The sequence below is a fragment of the Sebastes umbrosus genome, chromosome 13 (genome assembly GCF_015220745.1).
Source record: "Sebastes umbrosus isolate fSebUmb1 chromosome 13, fSebUmb1.pri, whole genome shotgun sequence".
NCBI classification, from domain to species: Eukaryota; Metazoa; Chordata; class Actinopteri; order Perciformes; family Sebastidae; genus Sebastes; species Sebastes umbrosus.
This window is the reverse complement of record NC_051281.1, coordinates 1,478,461-1,496,626: the sequence shown is the minus strand read 5'-3', so window position 1 is coordinate 1,496,626 and position 18,166 is coordinate 1,478,461. Positions and strand designations below refer to the sequence as shown.

General features: G+C 40.2%; 1 protein-coding gene across 5 annotated transcripts in view; it reads right to left on the bottom strand.

Moving 5' to 3' along the window:
- Positions 1-17,281, bottom strand: part of cacnb4a (calcium channel, voltage-dependent, beta 4a subunit) — a 40,437-nt gene extending 23,156 nt beyond the window's left edge. Inside the window, exons 1-2 of one of the 5 annotated variants that reach the window (XM_037790466.1) lie at positions 17,020-17,281; positions 13,931-14,017 (exon numbers count right to left, since the gene is read on the bottom strand). In XM_037790466.1, the coding sequence (XP_037646394.1) occupies positions 13,931-14,017; positions 17,020-17,082 (150 nt within the window). In that variant the 5' untranslated portion in view covers positions 17,083-17,281. Of the gene's footprint in view, positions 1-5,124; positions 5,501-13,930; positions 14,018-17,019 lie in introns of those variants that run through there. The other 4 variants (XM_037790467.1, XM_037790464.1, XM_037790465.1 and 1 more) reach the window with 4 other exon arrangements.
- Between the last annotated feature and the right edge of the window lie 885 nt (positions 17,282-18,166).

Sequence of the window (18,166 nt, the reverse complement as noted above, 5' to 3'; positions counted from 1 at the left end):
CCCTGCTTTATGGTCTATCTGACTCTAAATGGGATCATCATTTACTAAATGAACATCATGCTGTATTGAAGAAGACTTGAAACTAGCGACTGAGACCATAAACTCATGTTTACAATGTTTACTGAGATAATAAATCAAAAGAGAAGTAGGCTCATTTTCTCAGAGACTTCTATACAACCAGACTTCTTTATGCAACCAGAGGAGTCGCCCCCTGCTGGCCGTTAGAGAGGATGCAGGTTTAAGGCCCTTCTGCATTGGCTTCACTTTTCAGACCCGGAGGTTGCCCCCGCTGGTTTCCACCAAGAAGTTCCTTGTAATTTTAGTCCCGTGACGACTTTTCAAAGAACTAAGAGGTTCCTTCAGCCCGTTGTTGTCTGCGTTTCCACAGTGGTCTAAAGACTTGTGAAGATAAGGCAAATTAGTAAAGTGTATCATCTGGGACGGTCATCCCTAAAGAACACCAACCCTAGCTTTTCCTGTCTGTGACGGAGTTAGCATGCAGCGTTAGCTCTGCTCTGTCTAACTCTGCTTTTCCTGTCAATGTGTGAAACCCAAAGTGTTTCCATCCTTTACTGGATGTGTAGTGTTTACCACACTGGATTTAACATGGGAGGGTGTAGGTCGTATCCACGCCGACCCTCCAACGGTTTAGACTTCTTGAGGTTTGTTTTGGTTGACAGATACGGAACGGATATGACGTCACGTTACTCAGACTACCACAATAAAAGCGTTTACTTCCTTCTACCTCCACACAGACTCAGATGAAGCAAATATGTCAATTCTGGCATTAAAACATGACATCCCCTAATATCTTGCATTGTATTGCTGTGGTCTCTTGTGCTAATGCAGTACTTTTATTCTACTGACTATGAAGTAAGACAAAAGGTAAACATACAACTGTGCAAACTTGGTACTTTAGTTGCTGAGCTCTACATTTCCCACTTTACATTCCTGAAACGGCTGAAGCATGAATGACCACGATGACGTCACTCAGCTCATTTTTAAAGGAAAGGACAGAAAGTATTCAGAGCACGAGGCACTTTGAAACATTCCCAAAACTACTATCATGTGCACAGACGACTCTGCCAACCAACCTCCTCTCTGTCTGCCTCCTGTCTACACACACACACACACACACACACACACACACACACACACTGACAATGAGTTGTTTGTGAGGATATTATCTAAGAGTGTCAAGTGGCCAGTCTCGAGTCCATCGTGCCACACTCAAGCCTTATCCGTCCAGACGCCAGAGCTCGGTCTGTTCTCCCATCTCCATCCTTCTTCCTCCACTGACCTCCACCCCTGTCAGACCCGGGCCAAAAGGCTAAAAGCATTCTTCATTACATCCACCATCGACGAGGATGGAGAAGTGGAAACATACCTCCACGCTCAGCCCAAATAAGGGACTCGTAATAATTCACTTCCATTAGTTCTGATGCCTTCTTCTGACTCACAGAGCTCTCCTTCCTGCATCCTTACAATAGTACAATCAGTGAGTGCAGAGGGTTTGATAGGCTTTGTATTTCACATAACACGCTTTTGTAACGGTGAGTCATGCATTAAACAATATGTGCACAACGGTTGTAAGAGGGTTACGTCGCTCCTGTAAGCTATAGGGAGGGGAAGGTGCTTATTAAAATAGAAATATTCTGCAATAACTTTCACTTCCGCATAAACGGTTAGAGCAGGGGTCAGCAGCCTTCACTACCAAAAGAGCCACTGTAGGCAAAAATAATACAAATCTGTCTGGAGCCGCAAAACATGTGATCATTGTGATGAAGGTAACACAGTTTTTAGTCTGAGTCAGGGCTTCTCAACCTTTTGTAACTTAAGGCCCACGTCTGATTGTTAAAATAATTCCGAGGACCATCTTCCCAAATAAATAACAAACTGGGCTATTAAATATGTGTCCACTGTCAGGTGTAATGTAATATTCAGCTTACCCTCACCCATCACTGCCGTCCAATATGAATCCAAAGTATTCAGGGTCAACACATGCTTTGAAGCTTTTACTGGTGCAGGGTTGTCTCCAACATCACTTTTCGTATAAAAAAATGCTCCATTTTGCGTCACTGCATCCGAGACATATATGTCTGTAAAGGGGAGACTCGTGGGTACCCATAAACCCATTTTCATTCACATATCTTGAGGTTAGAGGTCAAGGGACACCTTTGAAAATGACTATGCCAGTTTTTCCTCACCAAAATTTAGCGCAACTTTGAAGTGTTTTTTAGCCTCCTTCCCAAAAAGCTAGCATGGCATGGTTGGGACTGATGGATTCGTTAGGATTTTTAGTTTCATATCATTCCATTATCCTTCCTCTAGCTTTAAAACCTGCCCGCTACAACCTCTGAAAAACAGAATAGTTGGATTTTGAGAGGTTAATCTAACCATTTGTCAGTACCTCCGCGGCCCACTAGGTGGTGCTCTGAGGCCCACCAGTGGGCCGCGGCCCAGTGGTTGAGAATAGCTGGTCTAAGTATATAGTATATAAGTCTAATGCAGTGAGGGCCAAAGAGACAATGTACTACGGAGTATTAGGGCCACATTGAGGGAAAAAACATCTGAGATTTACAGAATAAAGTCAGAATATTACGAGAATAAAGTCGTAATATTATAAGAATAAAGTCATAACTTTACAAGAAAAAAAGAAAATAACACGTAAAATTACTACTTTATAATATTATGACTTTATTCTTGAAATCTCAGATTTATTTTTTTCCTCAATGTGACCCTAATACTCCGTCGTACCGTCGTACCATAGACCTACAACAATGATAGATAAAAATGAAAATGTGAACAAAAAACAGTTATTCATTTCCATGTTTAAAACTCCACAGGGAGCCACCGGAGAGGAGCTGAAGAGACGCAGGTTGGAGACCCCCGGGTTAAAGGGTAACGTTGGTATTTTGCAACTTGGACACTATTTTTCCATGTTTTTGTGTCTAACAGCTCACAGGCTGCGATGTGGTGCTACGGGCTGTGGGCAAGCTGGTACCGTCTCGCTCAAGGAGAAGGCTCACGAGGTGACGTGTTCCCGGAAGACAACGGTGGAATAGAGGAATACATCTATGGTGGAAACGCGAGTGTTTTGGAGTACAGAAAATATAGCTTAGTGTTATCTAAAAGATGTTTAATGTCACGGCTGAATATCTAGATGTGGATGATCTCTTTGAATTCGATGGCCTCCCGTATTTATTTCAGCCAGAGCATACGGGTATTCAGATTTCACTACAAGACTTCTCCTTGGACACACTAACAAACAGACCGGATCAAGAGAAAAGGTAAGAAAGACGTTATATTTCTCTGTAGGGTTCTCTCCGTAATGTTGTCAGACACTTATAATAACAATCTGAGACTGTCAGTGGCAAAAACAAGACCTTTCAGTGAGCATAACATTACATCAATGCTGCTCACTGCCCTCGCAGCTCGTACAGCGGCTGCCATCTCCAGCGTTCTCCCTCCATCCTGGACCAGTTTCAAAAGTTGCTGTCCCCGTTAGACACGAGACAATGGGACAATAGAGACCACGTTGAAAAATACAGAAGTTACCCTTTAAGATTATGGTCTGAGGCTCGTGTTCTTACATAACAACATCGATAAATCAATAATTGGTCCAAGAATCCATAAGTGGAAATGAGCATAAGACAGTTGTGAAAATATTGGTGCCGGACTCGAACGTTAAGAGCTAATTTCAAACTATCTTTTTTTTAAGGAGGTCAATCAATTAAAATATTTAATCGCGATTAATCGCATGATTTTCGCATGAATCGTGATTAATTGCAAATTAATCACACATTTTTTATCTGTTCTAAATGAACCTTAAAGGGAGATTTGTCAAGTATTTAAGACTCTTATCAACATGGGAGTGGACAAATATGCTGCTTTATGCAAAATGTATGTATATATTTATTATTGTAAATCAATTAACAACACAAATCAATGACAGATATTGATCCAGAAACCCTCACAGGTACTGCATTTAGCATAAAACAATATACTCCAATCAGAACATGGCAAACTGCAGCCCAACAGGCAACAACAGCTATCAGTGTGTCAGTGTGCTGACTTCACTATGACTTGCCCCAAACTGCATGTGATTATCTTAAAGTGGGCATGTCTGTAAAGGGGAGACTCGTGGGTACCCATAGAACCCATTTACATTCACTGATCTGGAGGTCAGAGGTCAAGGGACCCCTTTGAACATGGCAGTTTTTCCTCGCCAGCATTTAACTTTGGAGCGTTATTTAACCTCCTTCCTGACCAGCTGGTATGACATGGTTGGTATCGATGGATTCATCAGGTTTTATACTTTCATATGACACCAGTATCTTCATTCTAGCTTTAAAACTGAATTTGCGTTAATGCGTTATTATCGCGTTAACTTTGACAGCCCTATAACAATCAGATTTCTTTTGCTAATACTGAGGATAGGACAGGAAGTGTGAGAAAAATCCCTTCTTTAATTTTCAAGAGGCAGCCAGGTGGAGTTACAGACAGATTCTGGCTCAGTGGGATTCCCTCCTCCCTTCCACCCAGCACCTCCTACATTTACTGCCTTTGTAAGCATTTTCCACCACATTTCTATCCCATGGATGCCCTCGCTGCCCGTCAATAATAATGTCGGCCTCTCTGTATCAAAGGCGGTGTGAAGGCCTGGTAAAGGTGATGTTTCTCTAGAAATGCATGCATTATTGTCTTGTGTGGAAGACGGATGCAACTGCATAGTGTGTGATCGTGCAGTAAACCTTAATGAGGTATAGTGGGATGTGATAAACTGAGCTTTACAGCATGCACACTGGAGAGATGGTGAGGAAATACTGCTCAGATCTGCAGACTCTCAGTCCAGACAGGAGAGGAACTGTCATCTGGCTGGAGAAAACTGTACAGTTGGTTGATAGAGGAGCCCTAAGACAACACTCTCACGCCGACAAACACACACACACACACACCCGTGCACACCCTTCCCCCAGCCTCCCCTAAACTCCCCCGAGAAGAGTGCACAGCTCAGCCCAGTCAAGTCTCATTCTGTGGGTGTTTATGAAGGGATCGACGAGCCGCGACACAACAGAGAAAAGCATGGTGTGCACAAGAGTGTCAAGACGCCCCTCCACTCACCGCCTCCGAGTCTTCAAATCCATGTCGGTACAAGTTATCGTACATGGAGGAGGGAGATTCCAAAAAAGCAGCTCGTCGGCGCAAAATAGACAATCAACCTGTTCCTGAGAGGACGGCGCTGGGTGATGAGGACGGGGGAGTGACAGAGAGCCCACCAGCAGCCTCCACATGAAGGTACCAGACCACACCAGAGCAGCAGATGGAGAGAAAAAGGTGGAGCGTGTGTTCTCCTGACGCTGAATTGGATATTATTGCCCCCGAGCCGAGCGAGCGTTGGTTCCCATTATTGTAAGGCAGCCCGGTTGTCCCCAGAGGCAGAGCGGACCTGGCATTTCATCTGCCTTCCAAGCTCAGATCACACACAAGCCAATCCCTTTCTCCAGCACTGGGCTGATGACATGAGGTGGGATGCAGCCTGCCGATTGGCTGGCTGGCTGTGTGAATAAGGAAGAGGCAGCGAGGAGAGGGTGGGGGGGTCTGCAGCCTGAGACGGTGTGAATTCTGTGCATGGATGTGTGTGTGTGTGTGTGTGTTTGAGGTAATCTAAACACCAATCTGCAAAAAAGGCTGACATGTAATTTACACACGTAGAATCGCAGCAAACAGCTGATGATACTTTAAACAGGTGGCAGACCTCAGCGACGACACATCTTTACTGCTTCACCATAAACGCCATAAAATCAATCTATAAATGTCTGTGACAGGGAAACTGATCATATCGGACATCAGTCAAGGAGAGAAATATAGTGAGGTTTAACACCTTTTATGAGCAAAGGCTCTGCTGAAAGCATTCACAGAATAATGGAGGAATGGTAAGGCTGCTGCTTTTTTACTATCCTAATGAGAAATAGCTGCTTCTTTCTTTTGAGTGATTTGTTCCCTGACATATTTAGTTAAATGTATGCGTCTTAAATTAAATATTGTGATTTCTTCTTTTTGATAAAACAGTGTCACACATGAGGGAGTCAAAGGAAAACTGCAAGAGCTTATCTTTGATTGTCTGAGACTCAGCTGCTTCTTTAGCAGAGTAGAGCAACAGCGCCCTCTCTTATTTGTCACGTAACTTCCGTACTTAAGTGACGCCACTTCCGTACTTATTTTAACCAAAACGTTGACTTATTTGCACGTAACTTCCGTACTTAAGTGACGCCACTTCCGTACTTATTTTAACCAAAACGTTGACTTATTTGCACGTAACTTCCGTACTTAAGTGACGCTACTTCTATATTTATTTTAACTCAAACATTGACTTATTTGTCACGTAACTTCCGTACTTAAGTGACGCCACTTCCGTACTTATTTTAACCAAAACGTTGACTTATTTGCACGTAACTTCCGTACTTAAGTGACGCCACTTCCGTACTTATTTTAACCAAAACGTTGACTTATTTGCACGTAACTTCCGTACTTAAGTGACGCTACTTCTATATTTATTTTAACTCAAACATTGACTTATTTGTCACGTAACTTCCGTACTTAAGTGACGCCACTTCCATACTTATTTTAACCCAAAGGTTGACTTATTTGCACGTAACTTCCGTACTTAAGTGACGCTACTTCTATATTTATTTTAACTCAAACATTGACTTATTTGCACGTAACTTCCGTACTTAAGTGACGCTACTTCTGTATTTATTTTAACCCAAACATTGACTTATTTTTTACGTAAACTCCGTTCTTAAACAGCGTCATTTTCATAGTTATTTTGACCCAAACGTTGACTTATTTGTCACATAACTTCCATACATAAGTAACGTCACTTCCGTACTGATTTTAACCCAATGTGCCTTAAATTAAATCTTATTTTTCTTTTTGATAAAAGAGACAGTCACAGGGATAGTAAAACTCATCTCTAAAAAAATACAGATACGTTTTGTTACATCTTCAGCAGAAGAAGGCCATGGGATACGGCTGAAAGCTTTGAGTGAACCCTTGAGTTTAGATTTTTTTATCACAGTATGTGTTCCCAAAGTCAAGACTGAACTTCCACGCTCTGAGATTAAACAGATTAAATAGATTAAAAACATTTAAAAAGAGGCTAATTGAAATGATCAAAACCAAAATGTTGTAATAGCTGTCTAGATATAAATTTAATATTAGCATTATACTAATGTATTACTCCCCTGCATACTCTTATGTCATTTGTACAATGTAAGCTATGCAGCTCTTGTGCAGGGAATACAGGTAAAAATATCCATTGTTAAATAAATCAATAAATTAATTAATTAATTACATGAATTGGTATCTATTTTGTTTTTATTATCCAATCCAAGAGAAACTGCAGGAGCATCTTTCTTATTGTCTGAGTCTCGGCTGCTTCTTGATGCAACAGCGCCCTCTCCTGACAAACTGTGATACAGCAGATGCACCTGCTGCTATAATAATAATAATAATATACTGTAAGTACACAACTCAACAACATATATAACATAGCTCTGGTCGTTTTTAGACAGTTATTTAAAAAATGCATTAATTGATAACGAAGATACTCATTAGTTGCAGCACGGGTTTGTATGCATGAATGGGTCGTAGTGTTTTCAGTAGTTTTTGCTGTTGACTCCCAGTTTAAAGACAGAGTCGGGATGCAGTGATAGAAGCTGAACAGTATGGTAACTCTGGTTGTTTTCTCCAGAAGTATACTAGTCATCGTGGGTAATCTTGTTTGGGGGTCTCCGGGGGTCACAGATTTACTCTAGAGGTAGTGGCAGACTAGTGCACGGTGCCAGCGTGTGGTGAGCTATGACAGCATCAAGTCATTCATGAATTAAAGGCGGCTGAGTTGAGCCATGTGACCTACATAGAGGGATTAGCCGTGTGAAGAAGGCCCATTCCTTATCACTTTGCAGGCAGCGAGCTGAACGGCTGTGTTTCACGTATTGTGATTCAGAAAGGAAATTTAATTTCGGGGAGAAAGTCGTGGCATCGTAAGCTTTGTCATCCCCACAATGAGACTTTATTAAAAAATAAAATCTGCATTCATACTTTTCCTCCTTTCAGAGAGAAGGGAATTAAACTTGGTGACCCGGGATGAAGACTTTAATTCAGTCTTTTTGAAAAGAGGCGGTGATGAGGTCTTTAGTTCACAGCTGCATTACTGCTACAACTGAAAAGTCATTTTCTGGTTCAGACTCAGAACATTTAAACATTTAGCAGCCGGGCAGAAGTCATTAATGTACTTCATTCAATTTGCAATATGCATGTCAAACAGAGATGGTTTCTCTCGTGCCGGCCCTCACTTTCATTGCACCACGGGGTTTTGCTTGCACCCTCTGACTCGCATGTACTCACACATACTGACAGGATTAATTGCTGACACAGAGTTAATTCCTGAGAACACGCACAACCAGAAGCTCTGACGCAAGGTATGATATGTGAGGTAGCCATCATGTGCATGCAAACATGTAGACAACACAAATGTCAAAGCAAAACGTCCTCTGTGCCACTTCAACGCTGCAGCGCTGGATTATTCCTGAGAGCAAACATCTGCCGAGCTCTGACTGGCATCCTCTTATCGTGGAGCTCAGAGGTCGGCCCGCAAACCGACCACGCAGAGGAACATCTGTCCACGAGAGTGTAGTGCACGTAGCTGTTCGGCACGCTTTCTACCAGCAGATCTGCTCAGCATATCATGTGTTGACTCATCAAACATATATCTCCTCCAATACATTCTGTCCTGAACATCTTATAACAATCACTTACAGTGATTTTCCGTCTCTGACTCTGGCTCTGACTGATGCTCATCCTCCGTTAACCCTAATACTTAGAGTCAATCTGTAGTGAACTCCAGCCTCCGGAAAACTCCACTTAAAGGCCTTTTAAACACAATATGTCAATCAGCTTCATGATGGGCTCCTACACGAACACGCTGTTATCTGCCAAAGCAGACAGAGATTTTCTGTATTTGTGCTCTTCTCACTGGTTTGAAGTGGGTGCATTGAGATTAGCAATACTTGAGTCACAATCTGATGACAGTTGTTTGCTTTATGTTGCCAGCAGAGTCAATTAGATCTGATCAGACCACCACGCCCACACAGTCCTGGAGAATGAAGCACAGGAGCTGAGTCTCTGAGTCTTACATTCTTCTTCATTTAATCATGAATATTTATAAATACTTGAGATTTGAAACCAAGTTCTGGGGGGTTTTAACGCATCCTTTAAATGCAACACATCACCCTAAGTAGTGGCAATAGATAACTTTCCAACTTTTTCCCCCCTCTAGCGTTTCCAAGTGGTATTATTGTTGCCGTTGCTTTTTTCCTCAGAGTACAACTAGCGACACATTTTGCGACTTATTCAGACCATCAGGGAAAAAACATGCAGCATCCCAATGCAGCTCAGAGTAATCACAGTCAACAGAACGGGGCCTCTTCCTCGCTGCACCCAACACAAACACTAAACTTTATGCCAGGGGTCAGCAACCTTTACTGTCAAAAGAGACATTTTAGGCAAAAAAAAATCTGTCTGGATCCGCAAAACATTTGATCATTGTGATGAAGGTAACACAGTTTATAGTCTAAGTATATAGTATATAAGTCTAATGCAGTGAGGGCCAAAGATCCAATGTACTACGGAGTATTAGGACCACATTGAGGGAAAAAACATCTGAGATTTACAGAATAAAGTCATAACTTTACGAGAAAAAAAGTCGTAATATAACGACAATAAAGTCCTAACTTTAAGAAAATAACATGTAAAATTACTACTTTATAATATTATGACTTTATTCTCTCAATCTCAGATTTATTTTTTTCCTCAGTGTGGCCCTAATACTCCGTCGTACCGTCGTACCATAGACCTACAACAATGATGAATATAAATGAAAATGTAAACAAAAAACAGTTATTCATTTCCATTTTTAAAACTCCACAGGGAGCCTCTGGAGAGGAGCTGAAGAGACGCAGGTTTATGCTTTATGCAAATGAGCATATGACGTCATCTGGCTGCTTTTAGCGACTTTTGGAGCTAGTGCTACTTTCATTAAAAGAATAGTTGTCAATGCTGCACAAGACACTCTGCATTGAGTTTTTCAGAGCCACTTAGGTTGTTGCACCGTCCACCACTTCCTCTACTAGGGATAATAACTGCAAAAAACTTCAATTGATTCTCTTGTTTTTGTAGGAAAGAGCGTTTAGAGTTTGAGCAGAAAAGCAGGAAAGAGGAGAACAGGAAGTTGCATGCGTCGGCCGCCAGAGCCATCTCCGACAAGAAGGAACGAGAGGAAATCCAGGTGAATTTATACCTTAATCATTTCCAATCTCCGGATAGTTAAATTGACAACAGACAACTTTCCCCCCTTCTAGTGTTTCCAAGTGGTATTATTGTTGGCGCCGCTGTCGCAAAGACAATCAGATCTCTTTCCGTGTTCCTCAGAGCCTAACAGCTGCCAACAACACAGTTACTTTGGTTGTTACGCCATCCTCCATTTCCTCTACTGGGGTTGCAACTGGGGAAACCAAAGCGCTGTCCTCTTCCTGTTTTGGTTGACGTACTTCCTTTGTGCCGTAAATGGAGCCTTCATTTTCCCCGGAGATCGTACCCGGTGGCAGCGAGGCTTATAGGGAACCAATCCAAACACAGATGGTGTCATTATTCTACAGCCATTACGTTGTGCAATCAACTTTTACTTCATAATGATAAAGTTAAAATTAAAAAACTTGTTGTCTACGGACACTTTAAGGTCAATTCCTCATCAGGGGTTAAATGAACGAACGCTGAAAAACTCTTCTGTCCAGGCTTTTGCCATAAAAGCAGGATTTCAAAGCACAGAACAGGGATACTGATGAAGAACTGAGATGCTATCGTATAGCCAACAGGACTTCATTTCAATAAATCTGATATAACTTTTAATTTTTCTCAGCTTTCTCTTATTTTCATGTGAGCATTTATCGGTGAAAAGGAGGAGGAGGAGGAGGAGGAGCAGCTTCCTGCTAATCAACCTCCTGGGCTTGACCCCTGTTGTTGAAGGGCGGCCGTTACTATGGATACTCGAGGGAATCAAAGAGAAGCCCACCTGATGACGATCACACCGGTGATGACACAAATCACAGCGGGGGTGTTTCAAGAAATCTGTGAGCTGTGTGATGAGGAAGAGATTTCTCTGTCCTTGTGTCCTACTTCTTCTTTTTTCTTTTTGGTTTCTTCTCCTGTTTCCTTTGTTTTTAAATGATTTGTTCTTTCCGTCCCTTATATCTTGTTTTTCCTCCTTCCTGTGAGCCACATGACTACTCTGTGCTGCTTTCATGCAACATGCATTCAATAATTAATGGCAGATGTCAACAGGTTGAATATACACTGGTGTGTAATTAAAACACAAAGCCATCAATAACTCTAAAGGAGTGTACTGTTCATGAGAATCCAACAGCATCTGCTCTGCACTGTCTACACTGAACAGGTTTAGTTGCTATTAAATGAAAACATAGACTGAATATTGCCTTTAAAATGATATGACAGACCTGCAATGCATCAGGACTCAAAGTCTCACATACAAACTGACCTACATGTGACAGAAAAAATGTGGCAGTTGCAGATCTGAGCACTCGACTCGATCATAAATCACATCAGGCTCTGAGATTTGACAAGTTGTCACGTGCTTTTTGTTAGCATGTCCACGAGGAAAAGGACCTGATCCGTTTTGATGTGACGTTACTGCGTCTCCTCAGTGAGACACATGATGGAGCACTTCAAGGTCATAGAGGTATTTAGGTATCTGGTTGGACGGCTTGACGAGCTTTCTTTCAAACTGAAAATCTGAAAACTGACACTATGGACAGGTTTTTATTCTTGAAATAACACTTGTTTGAACATCTCAGGATTTGATACCATCATGATACTCGGGTGTCTATTCGATATGTGTTGCCATTTGTTAGGGCCCGAGCACCGACAGCGTCAGGCCAGCGAAGGCCCTATTGAAACTGTAGGAATTGTTTTTCTCCCAAATAAATCGCCTTTTTGAGGCCTTTACATGCTCAATAGGTAGTTAATTAGATATTCTAATCGATTGACCGCCCTAATATGAAACAGACATTATGATTTGAATATGGTACCGATAGTTGTTTTCGTTAGTGGGATTGTTGTTTATGTTTGTGTGCATGTATGAAAGTGTGTCATATACAGTATACACTCACCGGCCACTTTATTAGGTACACCTTGCTAGTACCGGGTGGTCTTCATCTGCTTCAAGGTTGGATGTGTTGTGCGTTCAGACATGGTATTCTGCATACCTTGGTTGTAACGAGTGGTTATTTGAGTTACTGTTGCCTTTCTATCATCTCCAACCACTCTGCCCATTCTCCTCTGACCTCTGACATCAACAAGGCATTTCCGTCCTCACAACCCCCGCTCACTGGATCTGTTCTCTTGTTGGGACCATTCTCTGTAAACCCTAGAGATGGTTGTGCGTGAAAATCCCAGTAGATCAGCAGTTTAATACTCAGACCAGCCCGTCTGGCACCAACAACCATGCCACGTTCAAAGTCACTTAAATCCCCTTTCTTCCCCATTCTGATGCTCGGTTTGAACTTCAGCAAGTCGTCTTCACCACGTCTAGATGACGTAATGCATTGAGTTGCTGCCATGTGATTGGCTGATTAGCTATTTGTGTTAACAAGCAATTGAACAGGTGTGCCTAATAAAGTGGCCGGTGAGTATATATATATATATATATAGATACATTTATATATATGAAATAAATACACCATGAAAGAAATAAAAGAAAAGCTGAAGTGAAAAAAATAAATAAAAGAGCCAGCCTTCAAATAGACACAAGGAATAAAGGTGGAATGCAGTTTTATAATAATTAAACTAAACTAAAAAACATTTATATCAATAAAAGTAAATAAAATATTTATATCAGTGGATACTGATTCATGTGGATATATATTTGGGTTTATTACAGTCCTGCGACAAGTGGAGGAGGCATTGAAAAAGAAAGAGAGGCCGTTTGGGACGAAGGTCGCCGATGACAAACTGTCCTTGTGCCGCTGAACGTCCTCTGCAGCCTCCGTTCCCTTGGTAACTTGTTAGCAGGATGTCAACGTCCAGAGTAACTCCCCTCTGGATTATGAATTACAGGAGGGACTTAATACAGGTAGCCCATTTGAATTTGTTTGACAGTGGCACATATAAAGGAGCATTCAAACGGCTCCGCCCAACCCCGACCTTATGAATTATACATTAGCTGATCGACGCCTCTTCAGCAGCTGAGCACGCTGAATTCCCCGGCTGATACGAATCAAGGTCATTGATTCCCTAAACCACAGCAGAGGTCTGATGTCACAGTCCTTTTGTTCACTTCACATTTTAATCAAACTTTTAGGAGTTAAACTAAACGTTTTATTGATAAGAAAACTCCCTTGCTCAAGTCTCTCAGAAACATGAAAAGTAATTTCAACAGGACCTTCTTCAAATCCCCAAACGTGTTCACCATTCACTGGATTGGTTTCACACATTAGTGGATAATTCTCATCATTTTTTAAATGTAGTTTCCCCACATTTTATATCCAAGCTTCACAAATGTAAAGATTTGCTGATTTGACTTTTTAATTATTTTGATGCATTTTTAATCATTTAGAATTTTGGACTATTGGTTATACAAAACAATCACAGTAAAGGCATAACAGTGGCCATTTTTCTGCATTGAGTACTTTTACTTTTAATATTTTAACTTCATTTTCCTTAATGCAGTTATAATGGTAAGAAATAGCAGAAGAGAAAAGATGTGTTTTTCATGATGTGTCCCCGTTAGATGAATGTGATAAATCCCAGGTAGGGTAATGAGGCGTGCTGATGTGGTAAAGCGTCCTCCTACCTGTCTGAGGATGAAGCTGGTGGAGGTGGTGCTGCCGTCGGACCTCTTCAGCCGGCTGCGTCTGGAGTACGTCCCTCTGTTCGCCTGCTGAGGACAAAACACACAAATAAATCATTGCGATTCTGTTATTGTTGTATCGTCTCTATATTTATCCCTTACTCTCTTCCTCACCAGCTCATATCAAGGTCACCTTTCCTCCAGCAAACCCCCCATTAAAACCAGCATCTCAGCCCCCTGGGGGGTTAGCAGGACTCTGGCTCTTTGCAGCCTCTATGCAGCCTCTTTGCAGCCTCTTGTCCTCTAATGACCTGATGATATGAAGTCAGTCTTTTACAGCTTCATTAGACTAAAATCCATAATGCATTTCTTTTGCATGAACGTTGTTAAGCTGCACTGATGCACTCTGTGTGACCCATTTTCATACGCAGCCAATTCGTTTCAGTGCTTGAGGAACAAATGAGGTAACACTTCACCTGAGATGCAAGAGGAGGGGCGGACTATGATAAATGACTTCTCTAACACTGTACGTGAGGCGTCACGTCCTCCTGTGACATGGAAGAGCATCTGGGGTACAGTAAGTGGATGCTTCCAACTTCTAGATACAATAATTACATTCATACTAGTACAATAATTACATTTATCATAGTACCATAATTACATTTATTCAAGCAATAATTACATTTATTATAGTACAATAATTACATTTATTCTAGAGCAATAAATACATTTAATTATATTTATTATAGTACCATAATTACATTTATTCAAGCAATAATTACATTTATTCTAGAGCAATGATTGCATGTATTTACATTTATTCTAGTGCAGTATTTACATTTATTCTAGAGCAATAAATAAATGTAATTATATTTATTCTAGTGCAATATTTACATTTATTGTAGTGCAATATTTACATTTATTCTAGAGCAATAAATACATTTAATTATATTTATTGTAGTGCAATAATTACATGTATTTACATTTATTCTAGTACAATAATTATATTTATTCTAATGCAATGAATACATTGATTTACATTTATTCTAGTGCAATAAATACATTAATTTACATGTATTCTAGTGCAATAATTACATTTATTCTAGCACAATAATTACATTTATTACATTAATTCTGGAGTACACACTGGTATATAGTGTATATTCAATGTACAATTGATTTCATTTCATTATATGCAGCCAAGCACAATCCAGCTTCTTACCATACATCACATAACATTATCTACTTGACTTGCTTACTTACTAATGAGAGAGTATGTTTTCGTCCAGTCTCTGTTCTCAGGTTATTTTATATTATATTATTATTTACCTTTGGGATTGGCAAAGTATTCGATCTGCTCTATCTACTAGGATCGGGTGAAGAGTTGAAACGATCAGTCAATTCCCCAATAAATCAATCAAAGAAAATTAATCTGCAACTCTTTTGATAATAAAGTAATCTTTTGTTTGTAACAGCTTTGCAAAGGTGAGGATTTTCTTTGTCATATATGAAAGTAAATTAAATAGCTTTAAAACAAGACATTTGAAGGTGTTACTTCGGGATCTCAGAGATTATGATGGGCATTTTTTACTATTTTTTTTTACATTTCACAAATTAAACGATTAAGATTAATTGAGAAAATAATTGTCAGATTAATTGATAATAAAAGTAATTGGTAGTTGCAGCCTTATATGATGATATACTATATAAATTCGTAGACCATTAGAGTCTGTCCCTTTAATACTTCTTGTTATATCACCTATCTATCTAAGAAGCATATGGATTTGTCTGCATGCATTAAGGACACTGGCAGCAGAAGTACTGATGCAGTAGAGCAACAAATCACAGCCCTGCTCAGCACCAACAACTACAATCTGCTACAGTGCTTAAAAATCCATTTCATCTGTGGTGACTTGGTCCTTCTCATGCATCATGAGTGCAGCGCCATCAGAAAATGCTTAATAATTAAGAACCCAATTTCATTTCCTTTTTGAATAACTCAGATCCTCAGCAGCATCCTGCAGGACCGGAGCCTGTGTTTGATTAATGACACCTTCAGGGGGCTCATTAGGAATGATGACAAATGTAGCTTCAGTTGAAACAGAGAGCAGAATGATGAGTTTAGTGCGACCTGTGTTCATTATACAAAAATCAATGTGCTGTTTTAGCAGGAGTGTAGGTATTGATAAGCAGTATTTATCCTATCAATAACAGGATATTTGTTGTTATAATTCATAAATACATTTATTCTAGTGCAATAAATACATTAATTTACATTTATTCTAGTGCAATAATTACATTTATTCTAGTTCAATTTATACATTAATTTACATTTATTCTAGAGCAATAAATACATTTAATTATATTAATTGTAGTGCAATAATTACATGTATTTATATTTATTCTAGTGCAATAAATACATTAATTTACATTTATTCTAGTGCAATAATTACATTTATTCTAGTTCAATTTATACATTAATTTATATTTATTCTAAAGCAATAAATACATTTAATTATATTTATTGTAGTGCAATAATTACATGTATTTACATGTATTCTAGTGCAATAATTGCATTTATTCTAGTGCAATGAATACATTTATTTACATGTATTCTAGTGCAATAAATACATTAATTTACATTTATTCTAGTGCAATAATTACATTTATTCTAGTGCAATAAATACATTAATTTACATTTATTCTAGTGCAATAATTACATTTATTTTAGTGCAATAAATACATTTATTCTAGTGCAATAAATACATTTATTCTAGTGCAATAAATACATTAATTTATATTTATTCTAGTGCAATAATTACATTAATTTATATTTATTCTAGTGCAATAATTACATTAATTGTAAGGCAATAATTACATTCATTTCATTTCACCTGTGTTGTCAGCTTTGGATGTATGTTTGCTTAAGTTGTTTTGTTTTTGTCTTTTTTGTCTAATCGCACTGATATCAGGAGTATTGGTTAGCATAGGTATTGATTAGCAGTATTTCTCCAATCAATAACAGGATATTTGTAGTTATAACTCATTAAATTAAACTAGAGTAGAAGAAATAGAGGCTGTTATGTTCCTACCTGAAACCCAGGCTTCTGCATCCCTTCTCCTATCCCGTGTCTGGTGTAGATGTGCCGGGACATCTCAGCCAGCTCGTCGGTCCATGGAGGAGGCTGTCTCTCCGAGCTGCTCCACTGGAACTGATGCTGCGGCTCCGGAGGAGCACAGAGGACCGACGGATCCAGCCTGGCTCCGGTTCCGGTTCACGACCAACACAGGAGACAATAAAGAAGAAGAAGATGCGTCCCAGTCTGCAGCAGAGAGAATAAAGAAGAAGAAGATGCGTCCCAGTCTGCAGCAGAGAGAATAAAGAAGAAGAAGATGCGTCCCAGTCTGCAGCAGAGAGAATAAAGAAGAAGAAGATGCGTCCCAGTCTGCAGCAGAGACAATAAAGAAGAAGAAGATGCGTCCCAGTCTGCAGCAGAGAGAATAAAGAAGAATAAGATGCGTCCCAGTCTGCAGCAGAGAGAATAAAGAAGAAGAAGATGCGTCCCAGTCTGCAGCAGAGAGAATAAAGAAGAAGAAGATGTGTCCCAGTCTGCAGCAGCAGCAGGTCTGAATCAGTCAGTGCGACCACAGATCATCTACTAACCCTCCTCCCCTCCTCCTCCTCCTCATCCTCTCCCATCACACTGGGCTTCACTGGTGCTGCGTTCAGGGACAACACAGAAACCCTGAATTACAGCATTGCAACTTAAGATGCAAAGAGGACACATCAAAAAGTATTTTCTCTAATCTAAACTAGTTGTACACGTGAGAACCTGTCACATACAATAACCCTTTAACACTAAGCATCCACTGCAACTGTAAATGATATAGTTTAAATAGCATGTAAATATCATCACTGTCAGTATAAGGGGGCTAAGAGTTTTATGCATCACTAAATAAAAATTGATTGCTCCACATGAACTAGTTAATTTCAGGGAGCGGCACCACCATCGCCTTACTGCCCGGACCCCAGATATAAGTGACCGTGGGAGGGCATCCTGTGCCAAGAGGGGGCCCATAGAGGAGTACTTCAGGCTCCTCACCACCCTGGAGGAGCATGGGCTGAGGGAGAAACACCGTCAAATATACAACTGTGACCAGACGGGGTTTCAGCTGGACTCGGCCAGAAGACAGGTCATCGTGCCCCGGGGGACCAAACTCCTTCTTGATTTCCAAGAA